The 23,532-nt window shown below is 35.9% G+C and overlaps 1 protein-coding gene across 1 annotated transcript in view; it reads left to right on the top strand.

Moving 5' to 3' along the window:
* The window catches only part of Rrp6 (exosome component Rrp6), a 251,754-nt gene that overhangs the window by 38,280 nt on the left and 189,942 nt on the right, over positions 1-23,532 (top strand). The window contains exons 3-5 of the mRNA XM_090393930.1: positions 1,671-1,782; positions 5,710-5,805; positions 19,564-19,754. Coding sequence (XP_090250056.1) covers positions 1,671-1,782; positions 5,710-5,805; positions 19,564-19,754 — 399 coding nt within the window. The remainder of the gene's footprint in view (positions 1-1,670; positions 1,783-5,709; positions 5,806-19,563; positions 19,755-23,532) is intronic.

Below are 23,532 nucleotides of genomic sequence, written 5' to 3'. Positions count from 1 at the left end.
GAAATTAAGACAGGACTGAGTTTAGAGCTTCAAGTTAAAAGCCTGTCAACTAGTATTCAAATTAACAAGAACTACAGAATCTCACTGAAGAATGGTTTCAGATCAGATTTTAAGGTTGTAAAAAGAGATATTCTAGATGATTGATTTGTATAAAGTTGGGGGGGGGGGGGGTGGGGGGGGGGGGGGGTGGGGGGGGGGGGGGGTGGGGGGGGGGGGGGGTGGGGGGGGGGGGGGGTGGGGGGGGGGGGGGGTGGGGGGGGGGGGGGGTGGGGGGGGGGGGGGGTGGGGGGGGGGGGGGGTGGGGGGGGGGGGGGGTGGGGGGGGGGGGGGGTGGGGGGGGGGGGGGGTGGGGGGGGGGGGGGGTGGGGGGGGGGGGGGGTGGGGGGGGGGGGGGGTGGGGGGGGGGGGGGGTGGGGGGGGGGGGGGGTGGGGGGGGGGGGGGGTGGGGGGGGGGGGGGGTGGGGGGGGGGGGGGGTGGGGGGGGGGGGGGGTGGGGGGGGGGGGGGGTGGGGGGGGGGGGGGGTGGGGGGGGGGGGGGGTGGGGGGGGGGGGGGGTGGGGGGGGGGGGGGGTGGGGGGGGGGGGGGGTGGGGGGGGGGGGGGGTGGGGGGGGGGGGGGGTGGGGGGGGGGGGGGGTGGGGGGGGGGGGGGGTGGGGATCCACTTCTACCTTATTAGAACCTTCTGTGGGGCCATAGGCACAAAAGTCTCGTTGTCCAGTTCCCCATTCTCATATTTGCTCACATTACTCTACTTGAAACTGCCTGCCATTCAAGAAGATTAGCTTATTTTGTGTTGAATACTATGGCTACCCCTTCTTTTCCTTGATTGTCATTGCTTGAATATAACATTTTATATTTATTGCTCAGAAAGATCTCAACAGTTTTTGTCTTTTTTGTTTCAGTCCTCTATTATGTCGATCTGATACTTATCTAATTCCTCAGCTAGCTCCATTTCTTTGCCATTCAGGCTTCTTATGTTGATAGTACCGATCTTTACTCTGATGATGTTGAGTTGGGGTGTGCTTTCATATTTGCATTAGATTTGCATTAACATTTGATAATTATTGAATTAACTCAAGTTTATATATAACAACTCCATTTTGATAACCACAAATTTATAATTATCAGTTGAATATGAAATAATTTTTCTATCAGATAATTTAAATATTTTTTAATATTAGAATTTTTTTTCCATAAAAATCTATAAGAACTCTTTAGGATGAAACGATTAAAAAAAATACCATAACGTGATTAAAACATTTTAATGCTTCCTTTCTTTGGATTTGATAATATAGTATAATATTTTGACTTTCAGATCTGTTAATGTTTCACAAAAGAATGAAAGCAGAGTACTATAAATCAAAAATTTGATCTTTACCAGTTTCTTATAAATAATTTTGACTATACGAAAATATTGTGCATTGTATTTATTCCACTCAGCGTGATGTATAAAGTGATGCAAAGCAAAAGATAATTCTCAAATTCTACAGTCATTTACTTGTTGGATAGACTTCTAATTTTGAATTAGAATGTTAAACATCCTTGCAGAGAAAATAAAACTCTGAATGCTTAACTCCTATAAATTAGAGTTCCTTGATGATTAGTTACTTGCTGTGCATTATCTTATGTTGTTTCACTGTTTTGTACAAGTGTTAATTCTTCCTTTTTAGTATGTCATCTTGCTTAAAGAAACAAGGGAGAAAAGGCAAATTTGAAGGTCTTGAACTTGATGACAAATTTGATTTGTTGATAGATGCCAATGATGCTGTATTAGAAAGTGCTGTAAGTAATCTTTTTCTATGTGTGGGCTGTAATTCCTGTCCAAAACTGGTAGGAAGCTAAAATATTTGCCCATGTTTTTGTTTCTGTGATTGGTTAGCATGGGTACCATAATCATAGTGACTTGTCTAGTCTTTTCTTGAATGTTTGTAGCTTTAAAAATTGATCATTTTGCTTTCAAAAAAAAACAAAAAGTATAAAGGTAAACTGTTATGCTATAGTACAATGTAACCACTGCCTTTTTATTAAAAATTTTGATTATTTAAAAACATTACATTTTTAAGTCATTTTTTTTTTTTAATTTAAGTTAAAGTGCATATTAACGATGCAGTTATAATGGGCTTTAAAGATTAATGAGCTGGTGGTATAGTTCTATTTTTACCTGCTAATATTTATATTTGTACCTTTTGACATTTATAGGATGTTTCAAAAATTCAAGTACCTCTATTCAGAGCAGTCTGGAGAGAGAATCAGTAGATGAAATACCCTCACACTTGGTACCCTAACTAGATCATGAGGAAGAGATTTTGACAATATAAAAAAAAGTTTTAAAAAAAATGACTGATGAGGGAAATGTGGCACTGTGAGTATGAAAAGATGATGAATTTTGCATACCACATGAGATGTGAGGTAGTATAAACGAAGAACCAAGACTGACTCTGTGGTCATTTGACTTGTGCATTGAGTCTCAGTTTGCCTGAATGTGCCTTACTTGTGAAGTATTTTTTTTGGGAATAGGGGAAAATACTGCATTAGCACTTTGTGAGTACAGATGTCTGAAGACTTTGTGGAAAGGCCCAATGATAACAAATGCAATAAGATGCATGAATTGAAGAGATAGGCAATTTGACAGTCCAACAAAGAAGAACGCATAAATATGAAATTCTGCAAGTGATTTAAGATGCCTCAAGTACAGTTGTTGAGTTCAAATGAGAGTTGATTTCAGTGCACGTTCCATAGCAAGACAACTAGATTTGCCATACACAACTGTGTGGAAAACTTAGTGTAAAATCACTCAAAATTGCTGCATCTGGGCTACAGAGAATACCCATGCATTTCTGTAAGTTCCCTTACATCCACTAAACCTCACAGTATGAAGGATTTACAACAAAATTTGTCATTGGCTGTTTTTTCTTTGAAGAAATCCATTGAGCAGGATCTCTGACTGCATGGTTATGGCTGCATTTTATTGAGACGTGTTGAGCAGTTTTATTGTCCTTCAACTACAGCAAAGAGGATGTCAGAACACAACAGTGTTCATGCAGGATGGAGTGTTTCCTCACACATGATGTGAACAAACTTGCAGCCTGTTCGTTGGATAGTCGATATGCTAACAACTTAGCCAACCAGGCCTGTAAAGATGCTTATGTTTTTGTTTTTATTTTTTTTATTTTTTCAGTGAAAAAACTATCTGGGGAGGGAAAATGCAAAGCCATTTGCTTTCATTAATAAATAATTCATTATTGAAATGAACCTGCAAAAATTTGGGTAGTCACCTATATTAATAAAAAGTAATGAGGGAAATTATATCTTCTAAAATCCATTTATGTACTGATGAAGTTTTTTTTATAGTGTTTAATAACGTGTCCTATCCAAACAATTGCAAAATAGGCACTTGTCATGGTGGCCCTGTGGTGACAGGATATGAATCAGGTGGAAGAGAGTCTGCTTTAATTTTACTCATAGCCAAAAATTTATGTACTTCCTTGATTTCAAATAATTCTTTCTTAGAATAACCTTCCCTCTTTATATTCAAGTGGTGGCTTGACATCAGTTTAGCTTCCTGTCTCTTTGTCATGCAGTAACTTTATATTCCATACATTATTAACCAATAATATATAAGGAATATAAATTTTGACATTTTGGTGCTGTATTAGGTATGCTGCATTTTATGTACTATATGGTATTATATATAGCCACTTATGATTCTCTTTTAACATGTTTGCGCTGGACAGTGTCTGTCTTATGTATGCTGCTTTCACATCAAGCAGTCGCATTTTCACAAAGCTTATATGGGATGTTAGTTGCTTTACTTTAAACTGATACATAAAACATCAATGTCATGATTTCTTTCTTAAGAAAGAAAGAAAGATCTTAACTTCACTTCTCTTTAGCTTTGGTAATAGACTTCCAGTATAAATTAGATTTCTCTTCTTTGCCTAACTTACACCTTTAGCTTTTCTTGCCATAAACATATCACATTTGTGATCTTGTCACTCACCAAAAAACTTTTTGTTCTTCTGCTTAGTACTCTACTTTCTTTCTTGTACAACTGCATGCCTTATGTAATCTTGTTAAGTTTGGGATACTGTTCTCACATGTGGATTTTTCCTTTGCTTTACTAATGTGCTGTAGATTCTGCAACCTCTGTATAGAATCACTGTATTAAAAAAAAAAAAAAGTGGGGAAGGCACAATAAAGAGGCTTTATAATCAGCTTTATTAGTTGTATGTTTGCTACATTTTCTACCACCACAATAGGAAAATATGGTGATCTCACTTACAGACAGACTACCAGAACACTCAATCAAAACCGATAGCATCACTGTTTTGCTCAGGGACAACAAACTAAACTACTTCTTCAGTCTCTTTTGGTTTGCTATGTTGAGAGTTAGCTATACTGAGATTACAAGTGAAAGATGCATAGGATGGCTTTTTTTAATAAAATCAGGTGTCATGCTTATCTCTCTTGTTAATAACCTATATGGTTGCATAGTTGAAGTTTATGTCAAGCCTAATGTTTAATATAGTATATCTCAATATTATCTGGATTCGTAATTCAGTGAGAAGTTACTTGGAATGATTTTATCATCCTCTTCAGTAAATCTGCTCTTTGACTCATTGAGTGAAATTAATTAGCTCCTGTAACAAATTTGGCTGGAAGCTTCCAAAGGAGGGGGGGTTTGAGTAAGAGGATGAGAAGTGATGTTTTGCATGGAGAATTCATTACCTAATAATAGGGTGGTGAATGTGCAAACAGGGAATGGATTTAAAGTGATGTGCACTTTGTATTTAAGATTAGCCACCTAGATGGACCTATGTGGAGCCTTCTGACTTCACATAGGTCCATAATAATGAAATAATCAATATTGGTATATTGGTATGGTATAATGAAATAATAAAGCTTGTTTGGCCGCCATATTAGCAGTGTCAGAAGAGTATTATAATTCATTTTGGCATGCAGAGCAAAGATCATTAAAGCTTTCATTTTTAGAAAAATTAGGAGGGAGAACTTTTGTCATTAGTTGCAGAATTTTATTGAAAATGGATATGAGAATCTGAAATTTTCAAGTATTGTAAGCAGATCTGAAGCTGAGAGTGTTAATTTCAAAACAGATCTATGTTACAATCATCACAGGAAAAAAAAAATACTTATCCTGAGAAAGATCAAGATAGAGATTGATTCTTAGATTTAATGGAACCTGTGACATAGTGATTGAGAGTGAGAGGCATGTTAGACTGTAATTAACTTTATTGAAAATTAGCAAGTACATTGGTGCAGAACAAACAAGCAATTGAGAGAGATAGAATAAAAGGCATTGTTTATTTGGTCTTCACTGATGTGCTGTTAGTTTCAGTACAAAAGATTTCTATGCTAAAAGTTCAGTAATGTTAATTATCATCTGCTTCACTCTATGGATTGATACAGGTAGAACATAAGAGAAATAGCCAAAAGCATTACAGACCCAATAAATAATAGTCAAGTTTAAAAGAATACTTTCTAGTTTCTTCTAGTAATAAATTTCATTGTGTTAAGATATTTTGTCATTGCTTGAATGTGCATTTTAGGAATCAATGGCATTTAAACAGCACTTTTTTAACAGACATGTTTTTTTACCCTGATCTATGTTGCTGTTATACAAATCATACTTAGTTATTTTATTTAAAATTATGCATTTTATTACTTATTCATTTATTATTCTTTATTTAGGGTCATTCCTTAGACGAAGCTGCAGGCTTAAAAACAACGGAAGAACTTGTTGTCACAACACTTACAAGACCCATTAATACTAGCTGGAACAGAAAGGTATGCATGCTTTGAGTAGTAATTACTCTGTCTTATTTTTCAACTTGAGAAATAAGTAATAAATTGTAGTATATTAAGCAAACTCCTTTATGATTATTGTTATTATTATTATACAGGTATTTCCATGAATCAGAAGACTAATGGGATATCTGTTATTCACATAATACCACATCATACCTCTCCATAAGCTCATTCACAGATAAAGCATTCACAACCACTCCCACCAACCCATATATGATCTCCTTATCCTTCCTTGTGTGTTTTTTCAATAACTATGTAATCTGATGCACTATTTCTGTCTACTTTTGGAATGCATGCCATTTGTTCCTATATCCCCTAAATTATAGCAGCAAGCAATTATATATTTTATCCTGTTGGCTTCTATCTTACCTCATGTAGCCTCAATCAAAAGGAAGGAATCAGAAGGACAAAATCATATTATGATTTTGTCCTTCTGGTGTATTTCTGCTCTCTTGACTTCGGTTCTTCTCTATCATTAATAAAGCTTCTCCTCCTGTTCCTTCTGTCCTCTCTGAAAACTAGATCATCCTCAGTCAACCAAGTCTCACCAATGTATATAACTTTGGGCCAAGTTGCTAGCCATTGCCAATACTCTTATTCCAAGTACTTGTGGAAGTTTATGTATACATTAGTATACATAAACTGCAATATGCTTTCATCCCACAACCTCTGCTACACTTTGTGAAGCAGAGGTTGTGGGATGCTACATGCAGCATTATGTGATACCTGTCTCACTTACTAACCTGTAGGTTACCTGGATCCCCGTTTGCCTTCATTTCTCCCCTCCCCCAAAAAATAAAATGAAATAAAATTCTAGTTTCCCTGACTCTGTAACTTCTGAACTCTCACTGAACAATACTTTCCCAAGATTCTTGATCCAAATCCATTCAAATGCAAGCCAACCACTTTATGCAAATCCTTTCTTCCATCAAACTCATTCCAAACTTTCAGACACCACCACCACACCATTCCTCCTGCACAGTCTATGCATTGATTTATTCATTATAATACCTCTATCATACTATAGCAACAACTGCCTTGCAGCTTTTACTTGTTCTTCTGACATATGGCACTTGTCACTTGCCAGATCATTCATGCCAGCCAAAATAAATACATCTTTCACCTTAACTCTCTGTTTGCTTATGTCATCACTAACATCCTTCATCTTGGCTTCAGGGAAATATGATTTTGTCACTCTCCTCAAGTAATCCTCTTATCGATGAATCACCAAAATTCGATCCTTATTCTTGCTCTTTCTCTCACCTTGCATCTCCCCCTTGTTTTGCTTAAGTGTTATACCATCTCCACTTGGCATTTCTCCAACCATTCAGTTGAGAACAAAAATTCAGAGATAAAATTCAGAACCAAATGCCAGAAACTGGCACCCAAGTTGGTTAGCCTTTAAATTAAAATCTTGGGTTAGGCATATTCATCTGTGATTTCTCCCTAGTCATCTGACATAAAAATAGACAAAATTTTATCTCTACCTGTTGAATATTGCATAATATGGGTGGTCTACACCACCTTGACAAAAATTTGGTATCTCCTAGAATGCTTTCTAAATATAAAAATCATTTGACTGAATAGCATAATTTCAGTAATACTCTTGAACATACAATACAACTATTCGATTGTTGTATGTTGTGTATTGTACAGTATTTGCATGTCATATTGCAGGTTTTCAAAGCCATGTTTTTTCCTAATTTTCCATAAAAGATATTTTAACTGATTAATTATAAAGATCAAAATTCTATTTCTGTTGCTGACATCTAGCAGGTATCAAAAAAAAAAAAAAGTTCTGTTGTAAGTAATTGAATAACCAACACATTGCATAATATGTTCCAAATATGCAGAGCAAAAATGCATCTGTAGAGTACATGTTCTGCCTGTTTCTGATAAATGACAGATGTCACAGATTGGATTTCTGATATTAGGGGATCATATGCAATTCTCCAAGCAAGACTCTTGCTCATAGGATATCCTTGAAACTTTAATAAATTATTAAACTGTTTGTACCCAACTGTGGAAGTTTGGCAGCAGATGTTAAAGATAGATCCTTATACCAAGTTCTGCTGTTATTAATGGAAAGAATGTCAGTAATAGAAGCTGTAAGTCATAGAGTTATGCATAAAATGCTGTAGCATTCAAGAACAGTCTCAGATCTTCAATCATCAGAATCATTTATTCCGAATAGCAGGAGATGAAAATCTTTGTAATATTGGAGAAAGACTAGACATGCATGATTGGTCTGCAGTATTTTGTACATTTTTTAACACTTTAGTTTAAATAGTAGAATTTTAATACTGGAAAGCCTTGAATCTTCTTAAATAGTTGTAGAAATTCCCTTTTTTGACCTTGTAGTATTTGGTGGATCAAAAAAAAATTGCTCAGGTTTACTATATAATTGTTTTTCTTCAGCTTCTGTTTATTATTTACAATGAAACAGGTAAGATTGATTTAAAGTGCTACGACATAAAGAAAATATGTCCCAATTTTTCAGTCTTATAAGGTTTCAATATTTTCATATTAGTTCTTGAACTCTTTATATCAGATAGGTGGAGAAGGGAATTCCAAATATAGTGAGAGGTTCCCTTTTGTGAGTTAGTCCAAAGGAATGCCTCTGAGATTCCACTTTCCAGAAACTTAATTTTGTCTCGTCAGCATTGGCAGTTAGTCAATTAATTTTTTAATTTTTCCAAAATACAAAAAAAAAAAGAAAAAAAAAAGAATATTGAATCATTATCCCTTACCTACTACAACATCCGCATATGTTAATACTTTCTTTTCCTTCATAGTTGTTATCTCTTGCACAGCATACAAATTGTCAACTTCATGCAAAAAAAAGATTCAAGAGCCAAAGCAAAGAACAAGGGACTATAAGGGAACCTTGACCAGATCTGATAGCAACCCATTGGCTTAAAAGCAAATAGTTGTATTGGCATATGCCTTTTACTTACCCCAGTTTGCTGGAAAATGTGGAACAGAAAGGGATGCCAGGCATTATCAAATGCTTAAGTGAGATCAACCAGGAGTATTGCCATTAGCTGTTTTTTCATATTAACTAGTAGGAAAGTAGTAGGCAGTATGTCTTGCTACAAATACACTTGGTATGTGGCATGTAGGGAGAGAAAAGAATTAGAGTATAACTAGAATGGGAAGAATAAAATCCCAGGCCTTCTGCTAAAGTTCTGTCCCTAGACTATTAGGTCCTGGGGATTTTCTTGTCTGACATTTTTCAGCTACTATAATTGCTTTGTCAAGCCCATCATGAATGTGAATAGGAAAGGCATTAACATTCCAAGAATTAGTTTCTCATAGTACTGTTGTCTTAAAGCAGATATTCATAGTGTCTTTGAAAGGAGTCAAGGATGCCATGTGTAGTGAACATGTCTTCATCATCCACACACATTTGGGTGATAGTACTTTCTTTGCAGAATTGGGTGAACTGTCTATCAAAGAATGTATCAACATAGAAATAGAACCTATCTGGTTCTATCTCTGTGTTGATGTTTCTGATGGTGTTGCTGCATTCTGTGCCATTGTGTTGGTTTGCTATGAACCAGCTTCATTTTTCACTTGGTCTTTTTCCTTTTGAGGAAAGTGTTTTCCTTTCCCCATTTAGTCATATTCTGTTTTACTCCTTTGAATTTCAACCATGTATCTCATTCCCAGATCACATTATTCCAGTTTGAACATAGAGTCTGGAGTATGGTGGAAAAGATCAGTTAGAGTTCTGGTGGAAGTTTCCATGATCTAACATGTTGATGTCAAGATGCCTAATCTGAAATATTCTATTCTTAAGAAAACGAGAGATAAATTTGATCTAAACAATCAGTACCTTGATTCACATAAGTATAAGAGTGGAAAACAGGTTTGTTAATCCTCTGTGCCTGCTAGTTGAGTATTGTTGAGACATATTTTTAACAATGTATATCCTATATCCTACTTTTCTGTTTCTGGGGTATCCTCCTATTTTTTTTCTCATGTGAAATTTCAATCTCCATCTACTATGAGGTACTGATGTATAAGTATGGTTGCAATTCCTGGAAGGATCTTCATTTAACTGTTACATTGAATGGAGCATATACATTTATAAACGTTTATGCATCCATACTACTTCCAATATGTATTGTCACAATCTGCCCTTCTGCATTTCTTTTGATGTTACAGAATCTTCCAAGGAGGGATAAGAATAAGAACCCCCCCCCCTAACTCTAGCCCTATTAGACTTTCCAACGCTCCAGTAAGACAGAAGCAGATATCTATCTGCTTCTGTCTTGGAGAAGTAACAACCTTATATTATCGTGTAGCATAAGTTTTCATATTTCTCGTTTAACTGAAACTATGGAATTCTTGTACATTGAAAGAAGCATTGCAGATGGGAGGCGATATGATTGGTGAAGTGTAACTAGTAAGCCTTTCACCTCTAGATTTCAAATGATCTGATAAGGTCCTCAGTTTGTGAAGGAGCAATTGTGTATCCTGTTTCTTGTAAATTCTTTTCCAGTTATTTTTCAGTTGCTTACCATTATTTCAATTTCATGGCTACTGTTCTTGATTTGGAACATTTTCTTTTCAAATAAGTGGTAATCATACTGAGAAAACTTTGTATCAGGAAACTTCATTTTTCTTTAACTCTACTCCCTCTCTTTCTCGTTATCATTATGAGATAGTTGTTCCTCCTAGTCTATAAACTCTTCTCAGCATCTTTACATTTTTCATCATTCTTCTTTTATATTTTGTCTGGATGCTAAGTTTTTTCAGATGGCTTGTTTGATTTTCTGTTATCTCTCTGATTTCTCCTTCTAAGGGTTTTGTTTATTGGCATTTGGTCTTCTGTCTGTTCATTTGGTATAATAAATTCATTATTAGTAATTTTAACTAATGTTGTTCTTCCATCTCTGTATCACAGGGAAAGTGGCTCCTCCTCTCCTGGAATTTCTGGCTTATTTCTGATTTATGTTGTTGCACACTTTTTTGTGATTTTACCAATTATAGTTTGTTTGAAATTACCCTCTTTGCTAGACTAAATTGGAAAATTTGGGAACTCTTCTTTATTTCCCTCCAACATATATGCTGTCCTAATAATCTCCACCAGTGTTCCCCCCCACTTTTGCTAAAAGAGTCGGGTGGGGCACTGGTAGAACCTAGAACAGTATATATGTTGGAAGTTCTAAGGTGGTATAATAGCCTGTCCCCTTAGAAATTTTAAAGGGACAGGCAGTAATGTGATGTTCAGAACTGTTACATTTTCAGCAAAGCTTTTGGGACACTGATTGGCAATATGCTGATCTGTACACAATTAAAACATTTAGCCTTGTGACAGTTACCACCTAAGTGAACTGCAACATGGGTACTGTCTCTGTATACCCCTAGATAGTTCACCATAACTCACGTTATGCCACTGTTGATAAAATTTGGTAGGCATCTTCATGTCCATTGTGAAGGTGACCCTACAAAAGTGGTTAGGATGCTCATTTGAGCCTCTCTTAGTTACTGACTTTATCCAATTTTGAGAATGTCTGGATAAGATATAAAGCCCTATAATAGTTTATTCATGGTTTCAACATCTTTAACTGCAATTAAATAACCTTCTCCACACGAATAAATCTTTCTAATCCCTGATATCTTTTAAAATCTCACCAGTTTTGCCTCTTCACAAAGAAAAGTTGGGCCTTGTTGGGGATCTAAATAGTAGAGTAGGAAATGATTGTGAGACATACAAAAATATTTTGGGAAATTTTGGAGAAAAGAGCAAAGCTAATAATAATGGCAAATATCTGTTGGATTTCTGCTCAGGACATGGACTGGTTATTACTAACACCATGTTCCAACATAAAAATGTGCACAAATTCACATGGAGAGAAGAGGCTAGGAATAAGAAAAGTCTCATTGACTATGTTATTGTTGATAGTGATGTTTTATCCCTGGTGCAGGACACCAGAGTGTACAGAGGATTTGAAATTGGAAGTGATCACTATTTAGTCTTGAGCAGGATAAAATTGAATTTCATATTGAAAAGAATAACATGTAAGAAAGTTTTAAAGCGAATAAAAGTTGAGCAGCTCTCAGATGTGAGCTGTAGACTAAAACACACAAAGATTATTGAAGAAAAAATGAAAAAGTTTGAGAACAGGAATCAAACCTTGGAGATTCAGTGGCAAACTCTTTCTGCCAGAGAGGCATGTGGTGAGGTTGTGTGCAAGGATAAAAAAATCAGAACTCCCTGGTGGACACAGGAAGTTAAAGAGGCAGTGAAGGAAAAAAAGAAAGCATATCAAAAGTTCCTGGCAAATAAGTCAGCTTTTACTCTTACAGAATACAGAGACAAATGTAAGAAAGCTAAACAGTGTGTAAAATTAGTTAAACAAAAGTCATGGGAGGACTTTGGCAAGAATATAGAAAATAAATATCAAGAAGGTGGCAAAATATTCTGGAGGTTGTTGAAGAAGCTTAGGAATGGAGGAAAGAGTGCTGTAAAAGGAATTAGAGATGATAAAGGTGAAATGAAAACAGGAGAAAAAGATATCCTTGAAGTATGGAGTAATTACGTTGAAAAACTGCTAAATGAAACAAGCAGTGATGACAGCACGGTGATAAAAAAACACTGACCAGGCATGCAGTCAGGAATACGTATCCATACTTGAAGTAGAAAAAGCCATCAAATGCTTGAAATGTGGAAAGGCAGCAGGAGTAGATGATATTCGACCAGAAATGCTGAAGTATGGTGGTATAAGAGTCTTACAGTGGCTGCACTGCATAGTTCAGAAAGCCTGGACAGAGGGACGAATTCCCGATGATTGGAGTAGAGCTCTCGTAGTACCCATATATAAAAAGGGAAATAAAACTGAATGTGAGAATTACAGAGGTATTTCCCTACTGAGTGTTCCTGGCAAGATCTATGCAAGTATACTTGAGAAACGGTTGAGAAGAATTGTGGAAGAAAAGCTTGGTGAAGAACAAGCTGGATTCAGGCCAAATAGAGGCTGTCAGGATCACATCTTCACTTTACGACAAATAGTCGAGAAAGCATGGGAATATAACAAAGATCTGTATTTAAGTTTTGTCGATTTGGAAAAGGCATATGACAAGGTGCCAAGAGAGAAGCTATTCAATACGCTGCAGTTATATGGTGTCAATGGGGCATTATATCAAGCAATACTTAGTCTTTATTTGAGTTGTGAGTAAGCAGTTAGAATTGAAGGAAGTACAGGAAGATGGTTTAATGTTAAATCTGGTGTGAGACAAGGATGTACATTATCCCCTCTGTTATTCATTATCTGTATTTATCACATTATGAAGGAAAGCGGTATTAAACATGATATCAAAATTGGAGATGTTAATGTCAGCTCTTTGCTTTATGCGGATGATGTTATACTTCTAAATAAATCCGCTACAAGTCTGCAAGATTCTCTGACTAAATTGAATAGCTGTTGTAATAGATATGGTATGAAGGTCAGCAATAAAAAGACAATGACAATGAAAATAGGCAGAATCATTGAAAATGTCAACTGTGTTGTGAATGGAGAACCTGTGGAACAAGTAAAACATTTCAGCTACTTAGGCACAATTTTTACTGAAGATGGTAAACTAAATATAGAAATAGACAACAGAATCAGGAAAGCTGGTATCGTGGGAAGTCAATTGAATAAATTCATATGGAATAAGAAAGAAATTAGTCGGAACACTAAATTAGCTGTATACATGACTGTGTTCAAACCAATTTTAACTTATGGATCTGAGAGCTGGGTCAGAAGTAAAACACTTGACCAAAGACTAGAGACCGCAGATATGAGAGGCCTGAGAAAGATTAGAGGCGTGAACAGATGGCATCAATGGCAATATCATATTAAAAATGAGGATATTAGGAAAGAACTTGACATTGTCAGCATCCAGGAATGCGTTAGCAGAGCTAATCTCAGATGGTATGGTCACTTAAATAGAATGGGAGAGGAAAGATTAGCAAAACAAGTGTTCTCTGCCAGGTTGGCAGGAAAACGACCCAGAGGAAGACCAAGATATAGGTGGATTGATACGGTACAAAGTGCCTTAGACGATAGAAATATAAGATCTGATAATGTTGGAGTCTTGACAAGTAACAGACTGATTTGGAGGAAAATTGTAGATAGGAAGTTAGTAATGATGTAATTTTTTCATGTAGTACTGTCATATCCTGTACACCCCTTGAGGGTGCATGGCAGGAATTTGATGACGGTGATGATGACATCCTGGAATTTCGATTTCTAGAGTTCACACACACCTGGAGGAATTAATACTAAATTCTGCATTCAGTTATAAGAAAAGCTTTTCACACCTATAACTGAAAGTTAAATAAACCTGTGATATTGAGGCATTTCTGCAACACCAGTAAATGCTGTATCGGAGGTACTGTAAAATTATGGTCATGATGTGGCCAAAAGAAATCCCATAATGCAAATATTAACTGCACTACCAGCTTACTTAAATAATCCTATGCTACTGGGAGGGGAAGGAGCCACCACTAGCAAAATAAAAAATAAATATATCAAAATAAAGAGCAAAAGAAAAAATAAACTGAATCTGTATTGTTAACTTCTGAGGTATCATCAGTTAGAGAAGATGTTTGATTAACTGATAACTGTTTTGGCATGTTTAAGTTGATTGGACCTGTGGTCTCTTATCTCCTTGTCAATTCTGCAAAGAAATTATTGTATTAGGAATGATTATTGAGTACTTGGCTCACCTATTGCAGGTAATGGTAGTAGGATATAAAAAAAAATGCAGAATAAAAAAATACGAACTTGTTTGGTGCAGTTTTTTTTTTTTAATTCTTGTTACAAGATATTAGTTTGTAGATCACAAGGGACTTGAGATATTACTGAGCCTTTGGCTCACCTGTGTATGGCTTCTCACGTGAGTTTTTTAAAAAAAAAAAAAAAAAAAACTTGCCTGTTAAATATGATTTGGGGATGTTTATGTTTTGTAGGGTCATCCTCACCGTAGTCTACTGCTTGGCTGATTATGAATTAGGGCAGATGGCTGCATTTGCAAAGAATTTTGTAGTCCTTTGGCATAGGAAAGTTTTGATCTCAATGATATCACCTTTGCATTAATTACTTGCTATCCCATAATACTTTAGTCACTACCCAAAACAATCCTTACCTTTTGGAGATCTTATCAGTGGGAGCCAAACTGAGGAAGAATATGTGTCACAAGTTTTTTTTTTTTTTCATTTGGTTAACACAGTAAATTATATTTACCAAGAAATAATATTCATGTTCAATCCTTTATTCAAGTATATGCAAACAAGGTTTGTGCATGAAGTATCTTCTCAACTAGGCTACTTGTATACAGACTGTTGACTTCACATCATTAGCCTCAATCTTTCTGTGTCTGGCTTCCACTGATGAGACATCAATAAAGGTAAAACAGGTTTAAATAGTGACCTTTCCCATAATTTATAACAATTTGCACTATTCCAAATAACAGAGGGGGGGGTATCCAGACTATTTACCAATAATTGTCTGGATACCCCTGTTATTTGAAGTTATGGAACATTCCAGGTTTGTTAACATTAAACTGGTATACAGATGGTAGGAAGCAGTATTTCATCATAGCAATTAAATACAGTGGTATGGCAACATGACGTGAACTCAGTGACTTAGAGAGGTGTCATCGAGTGCTGTCACATTGGTGGCATGTCCATACATGCCATTGCTGCTCAACTGGAGCATCCAAAATCAATGGTTGGTAATGTGATCAACAAATAGACATTCTGGCATCATTATTGTAGGAAAATGCCCATGGCATCCACCATAAATGACTAACAGGGACAGGAGGGTGTCAAAACGGGTGGCACGCAAAAACCAGCTACAATTGGCACAGACCGTCTGTGATGAGTTCCAGTAACACCTATGGTGAGCACTAATACTGTATGAAAAGAACTCCATTTAGGTCTGGAGCAAAGAATCAAGGTTTACCTGTTCCCAGTCTGATGGTAGGGTGTGGAGGCAGCCTGGTGAACACATTACCACAGTAAAGTTGGTGGTGGAGGAGTAATGGTGTAGGCTGCATTCAGCTGATTTGGAGTGCGACCACTGGTCATTGTCCATGGTTCCATGAAGACAGCTCAGTACCTTGATATTCTAGATGATCAGGTGTTGCCTAAACTCTGGAGTTTTTGTGGAATGGACTCGTGTTACTATCAAGACAACAATGCTCCATGTTACAATGTAGCTGTTATGGAATGGTATGATGAGATGGGTGTTAAACGACTGCCCTAGCCTGTGAAGAGTCCTGACTTCAATCCCATCGAACACCTGTGGGATGAATTGAAACAGCGATTGAGGTTCAGAGCAGCACATTGCTGAACTTAGTGCTGCTTTGATAGGGGTAATGGAGACAAATTCCACCTGATATCTGCTGCACATTTGTGGAAAGTCTCCCTCAAAGGGTGCAGGAGGTGATCAGAGCCAAAGGTGGACATAACCAATATTAGGGTTCACCTGCTGGTATCAGTTGTAAATTGCTAGTGTCCAGACAATTAATGGTAAATAGTGTCCATATCCAAAAGTAGCGATTTGCATTATTGAGGATACTTTGTTAATTTAAGTCTGCGACCTCCATATACGAATAACCTAGTCATTAAGATGCTTCATGCAAACTCTGCTTGCACTAGAATAAAAGATTAAACAAGAATATAATTTCTTGCCAAGTATAATTTACTTTATAACCAAGTAAAAAAATTGTCTACAGTAGTTGATCTTTTTTTTTTTTTAACTTAATGTTGTTCAGCATTATTGCCATACCACTGATTACTGCTAGTCACGTTCATGGGTGTTTTTTTTTTTTTTTTTTAAATATATTTTTATATAAAATAAGAATTTGTCAATAGGGACAGATGGAATATCAGAAGGAACGTTCATCTGAATTAGTTAGGGCTTTCACGTATTTGTATAACTTGAGTTCTCAGCTCAGAAACCATACTGCAGGAATGGAAGGGATGTATGATAGTTTCATTGTACAAGAGTGGTGCAAAAACTGATGTCTAATGACCTATCAGTATCTCTGGTTTTGTAGTGAAGATTTTAGAAAAGTTGGTAAGAATTTGCATACAGAAATGGATAGATGTACAAGCTATACTCTGCAAGGAGCAGCATGGGTTTACTAAAGGAAGGTCATGTTTTAGCAATTTGTTCATATTTTATAACAACGTTACGGCCGAGTTGGATAAAGGAAATGGATACACTGTGATATTGTTGGATTTTCTTAAGGCATTTGATAGGATACCACACGAAAGTCTGTTGCATAAACTGGGATTGGAATATAAACTCTTGACTTGGATCGGGAATGGTTGACAGACAGATATATAAAAGTGGTATACAGTTGATGTGAATCCGTCAGATTTAAGGTGACCAGTGGTGTGCTTCGAGGTTCAGTCCCTGGGCCATTATTGTTCACTCAATACATTAATGACATCAGACAGAGTCTAACATCACATGTGCAGTTGTTTGCTGATGATGCGAAGATAGACAAGGCAATCAATGATGCTACTGATATTCAGCAAAATTATATGAATAGACTGCAAATTTGGGCAAACGAAAATGGCTGTCAGTTTAATGTTAGCAAGTGGAAAGTTATGCACTTTGGCATGATAGATTTCCAGCAACATATTGTATTAGCAGGGTTATGCTACAAGGAACTGAGGAGGCAATGGATCTTGGCCTATTGGTGGATTGGAATTTGAAATTCAAAAGTCACATAGCAAAAGTTGTAAATACGACTCTGAGGATAATTGAGATGTTGAAGCAAACCTTGACATGTAAGGATAAGGAAGTCGTTTTGCCTCTTTATAAGGCTTTGATAAGACCACACCTGGATGATTGTATGCAGATTTGGTCTCTCTCTGGTTCCAAGGAGATAAAGAAGCTGTGGAAAGGGTGCAGAGAAGAGTTACAAAGATCATATCCGGATTACGGAATTTAGATTATGAGGCATTGTGAGTATGTGAATTACAGACTCTGATTAATAGGAGAAAGAGGGGTGATATGATAGCGGTCTATTAACTTTTGAATGGGTGTTATAGGATATCGGCTGATGAAAATTTTTGTTATAAGGAATGCCACCAGAATAAAACTATGCTATACAACGCTGTAAAGCTAGTTAATTTTATTAAGGCTAGACTGCTAAATAACGGGTTATTTTCAACTCTACGATGAAATGGACAGTGAATATATACAACTTTTGCTTCATTCTGAAATTTGCTGGCTTTCCAAGGACAAAGTACTAACAAGGTTATTTCAATTAAAGCACAAAGTTTTATTGTTTGTAAATGAACTTAATTCTGATTTTGCATCACTCCATGTTGACGAAGCATGGTTATCAACACTATCCTATTTCAGACATTTTTTCGAAAATAAGTGAACTAAATCTCTCCCTTCAGGGAAATTCTTTAACCATTATTCATGCCTATGACAAAATAAAGGCATTCGAGAAAAAACTGGTTTTATGGATTAGTTATGTAGAAGACAGTTTGCACCTTTTCCAACATTGGAGCCTTTTTAGTGGAAAATTATGTTTTTGTTGATTCTGAGTTTCTGGAAAGGGTTTGTGAACTCTTGAACAGAATTTTGAAACATATTTTCCAGATAACTTTTATAAGAAATTTCTATGGGTTCACGATCCGTTTCAGGCTTGCAGTCACGAGAATGACCTTTCGTTATCGAAAAAGGAAGAGTTAATTGAGCTTTCAAGTGACAGTGGGCTTAAAATGCAATTCCATGATCTTGGTTTGGCTCGATTCTGGATCTCGCCTTCATTGAGAAGTGAATTTCCCGAATTATCTGAAGAAGTATTGAAATCCGTCATGTAGTTTTCTACAACCTATCTTTGTGAGAAAGGATTTTCATCACTCCTTCAAATAAAAATAAAATATAGAAATCATCTTAGTGTGTGTGTGCCGGTCTTCGACTGAAGTTGACCAGTGTTGAGCCAGCTATCCAGCAACTCTGCAAGGACCGAGTCTCACTAAAAGTAAGTAGTAACATAATTTTATCATATTATTTCTTTGTTTAATAAAAATTAAAACTTTGTTCAATGATGATACACTTTTAATCGTTTACTTTCAACTTTATTGTTTCCATATGTATTCAAAACATGCTTTTAGATTTATTATGTTATAAATGGCACAGTTTTTCCCAAATGCTGGTAATCCCCACATAGGTTTTTTAAAAAAAAATTACGTAACTTGGTCCGTAGAATTATTTTAGGCATTTTACTGGTACTTGGGCTTAGAAAGGTTGATAAACTCTACTCTTTGGAAATGAGTGATTGTTTTGTTGCAGCAGCTGATAACAACAGCATGTGGCAGCACATTACTCATCATGGATATGTATCAAAACACAGCTTGTGAAAGACAACATTTGTTAACATGCCATATCTCTGACCAGTACTGAAGCAAATTTTGATGGAAGAAAATTGCTAATGGAAAACTAGTAAATTGTTAGACTGTCAGTATCTTGTTCTCTCCTGGAGGTATGCATCTGAAAAATGACAATTGTTCACCAGACTATTATAAACAAAATTATTGTAATTACTTTGCATTTAAAAATATCGGATAAAAACTGAATATGGTTTCCTTATCACTTGGGATTTTATTGAATTATCAGGTATCCTCTGGTAAATTTGATTTGATTATTTTTTTTTAATTAATAATCTGTCAGTACTTGAGTTCTGTATTAAGTATAATGTTTTTTACAGACATTTAACAGTTCTCAAAAAGATACAGTATCTTATCGGCTCTTAGCAGCAAAGAACATATTACGACCTCAGCAGAAATTCAAAGAAAAGATCGATAATAGCTATGAGCCCTTTGTTCCTCTCATTAAAGACAAACCAAATTCTTTTAAGCCACTTGCAATTCTTTTGGAAAAGACTGATGAAGGGGAGCAGTAAGTATATGCAATTGAGGATAATGTCATCTAGTAGCTATATGAAGATAATTGTATTAGATCTGTAGCTCTCTATTTATCAATATGTAGAAGTAGTAGTATGTTATGTAAAAAAGTAAAAAAAAAAATAATAATAAAATAATGTAAACTTTTTTGTTTCAAGTTTTAAATTGGTTTTGTAATGTTTCTTATTTGTATATAAATTAAGCTATAATCTGACTGCATCATTAATAAATGTCATATTAATTTGTAAACTTATATCTGTTATGTAATCTTTTAAAGAAATAAATTTTCTTAAGAGTGAGGTTGATTGAATATTCACTGCAATGTTCATTTTTTTCTCGATCTCTCATGTGGTTCTTGTGAGAATAAAATATTTCTGTTCTGTGGACAAGAGAAAATTTTATATTATAAACATTTTGAAAATATCATTTCATTTTCTTATGTACTATCAAGGAATTTCAGAATATTAATGATAGTCCACTCAGTATTTCATGATTAGTTTCTTTCATAATGATATATTCTTTGTTAGGGCTTATAATTTTATTAGCTCTAACATTTCATTCTTCCGATATTTTTTCTCAGTTCACATCGATCCTCAGGAGATACAAACTACTTGTAATAACACCCACACAAAGGCAACACAATAGTAAATGAAACACGTGGGTATTACCCTAGAGCCCTATCTGAGGGTAACCCTCTGTTGACAACTGTAGGAGGCCTTGGTTGTAAATTGGGACTTCATCTGAGAATTAATGTTTTTCCCATATTTTTTTGGCAAGGTTTTTGTACATGTAATCTGATTTCTGAGAGCAGCTTCAAATTCTAAAAACCATTCATTTTCCATGACTTATTTTTAACAGTATTAACAACACCAAACAAATGTTGTAATAAAAAAAATTATACAACTATGTGGGATTTGCTCCTAAGATAACAATCTCCCAAATTTTTGGCAAATTAATTGACAACCATATTTTACAGATCCAAAATAATCTTTTGGATCTGTAACGACTTCTAAATAGCACACTAGTTTTCTTCCATCTAATCCTGTGTGAACAGGTGTCCAAAGAGTGACTACACTGCAGACACCCCCTTCACACATAATTAAATGGAAAAAAAATTAATGTGCTATTTAGAAGTCATTACAGATCCAAAAGATTTTTTGAATCAGCCATGGCTATGAAGAATTCTCCTAATCTGAACAAATATGGTTCCATTAATTTGCCAAAAATTTGGGAGACTGTTATCTTAAGAGCAACTCCCACATAGCTGTCATTTTTTTTTTTTTTCCGACATTAGGACCTGAGGTCTTTTGTCTATTACAGTTTCATTTACTTACTGTTATATATACATGCTGTGAATACTGATTTGAAATTAAGCAAAATACAAGCAAGTTAATAGAACATCTTTTATAAAATAATTTGTTTGATGTTGTTAGTACCATTAAAGATGATTAGTCAAGAATAATCTTCAGCCACTAAGCTTCTCTGTTAGACTGATGAGTCTTTCTTTTCTAAATTTCCTGTGACAGAGCATGGTGGTTTTTTTTCAGTTGATCCTCTGAGTAGTATCCAATGCATTAAAAATAAGTAGTCATGAATATCTTCAGCCCCTAAGCTTATCTGTTAGACTGATGAGTCTTTCTTTTCTAAATTTCCTGTGACAGAGCATGGTGGTTTTTTCCCAGTTGATCCTCTGGGTAGTATCCAATGCATGGTCCACAAGACCAGACTGACGATAGTTGTGATTGCAGATGTATTGTTTGTGTTCATCTATGCAGATTGTAGCTGATCTACCTGTCTGTTCAAAGTATAGACACCAACTTGTAGGAACAGGAAACTTTATATACACCAGGAACTGAGAGAGGAGGGAGCTGGTTCTTAGTGGAATGGTTAAGGGTAGCTAGTTTCATTTGGGCCTTAAAAGCTATGCAGAAGTTGTGCTAGGTCCTAAAGGAAATATACTCTTTGCACATCTTCTAAACCTCACCTGAAACTAGCTACCCTTATCCGTTCGACTAAGAATTTAGCCTAAACACAACTTCTGCTCCAATTTTTTTTTCTACAATTTTTCTTAATCTCTTATCATGTATGCTTACATAAATCTTAATAGAGAAATTCTTCTGTAATTCTCACATGCAGTTTTATTCCTTTATATTTATAAATGGGAACTATGAGAGCTTTCGTCCAATCATCTGGAATTCGACCTTCCAACCAGGCTCTTTGAATTATACAGTGTAGCTACTGCAAAACTTTTATACCTGTATATTTTAGCATTTCTGGTCAAATATCCACTATCTTTCACTGTGTTCAGCTATCTTTCCACATTTCAGGTTTTTGATAGCTTTTTAACCTCAAGTATTGGTATGTACTTCTTTGGTTGGTTTTCTTCTTGAATATTTTCTACTACTACTGTTTTCTGTTACTGCTTGTTTCATTTAACAGTGTTTGAAAGTAATTACTCAAAACATCTAGAATATTCTTCTGTTTTCATGGTATCTTGATCATCTTCGATTCCTCTTACGGTACTCTTTCTCCCATTTCTAAGTTTTCAATAGCCTCCAGAACATTTTGTCATCTTCCTGATATTCATATTCTATATTCTTACTGAAGTCTTCCCATGAGAACATTGCTAATGGGAAGACTTCAGTACTTAAATTTTTCTGTATTCCTTTAAGGCATCTGTTGCTAATTTAGGAACTTTTGGTATGCTTTCATCTTTTCCAGGACTTCATCTGGATGACTTTCTGGATTTGCAGGATGACTTGCCTCCCGAGCTGAATAATGTGTTCTTTAGAGTTTGCCACTCAGGCACCAAGGTTTTCTTCTTGCTTTTGAACTGTTTCATTTTTTCCTGAATAAGTTTGTGTAGTTGAGTCTACAATTTACATGTAAAAGCTGCTCTTGTTCTTTTCAGTGTGATATCCATTTTTATCCTACTTTTAAACAAAGCGATGATCACTTCCTATTTCAAATTCTCTGTATACTCTTGTATCACAAACAAGCATGAAGATATCACTATCAAAAATTGCAGTCAGTGAGGCTTTCTTATTTCTTGGGTGTTTTCTTTTCTCTCCATATGAATTTGTGCACATTTTTATGTTGGGATGGTGTTAGTGATGACTAGCCCGTATCCTTAGCAGAAATCTAGCAGATACTTTATTGTTTCTCCAGATTTTCCCAATATGTTTTTGTCTGATCAGATTCATTTCCTATTCTGCTGTTTAGATCTCCAATAAAGATCACTTTATTTTTCAGCTGCCTTCTCTAATAATTCAAAATTTTTCCACTGCTTCCTTAGAAGAGCCTTCTATGGGACCTGTTACACCTAAGTTTCAGTCCATTTTTGAGTTTTGATGTTTGCCTACATAACTACTTGAAATTGCCTTATAATCAAGAAGTAGATTTTCATGTTTGAAGTTGAGTGCCTTTTTCTACTCCAAATTGCAAATCCATATTTTATAAAAGGAAATACAATATGAAGGTGAGGATTGGACATTAGGTCAGAAACCCCAGTTGATTCTCCACATTCCTTAAAGGTGATATGGATGTATCCTCCCAGTTTTGACCCTTAAGCAACTCAGAAAACTGTCAATGGGAAGTTATTGTGTAAACTTTATGTGGGGGTGATCTCGGGAATTTGATACTAGAAACTAATATTTTAGCATTGCCACATCAAATTGCATTCTTTAAGATCAGAACTTCCTCTACAGAGTAGTGAATGTCATTGCTCCAGTGCATTGATTTTTTTGTTCTTATAACTTTTTTTTTCCTGTTTC

Source organism: Typopeltis vanoorti, chromosome 6 (assembly GCF_054136105.1).
Source record: "Typopeltis vanoorti isolate ZY-2024b chromosome 6, IOZ_Tvanoo_1.0, whole genome shotgun sequence".
NCBI lineage: Eukaryota > Metazoa > Arthropoda > Arachnida > Uropygi > Thelyphonidae > Typopeltis > Typopeltis vanoorti.
This window is presented reverse-complemented; position numbering and strand designations above follow the sequence as displayed.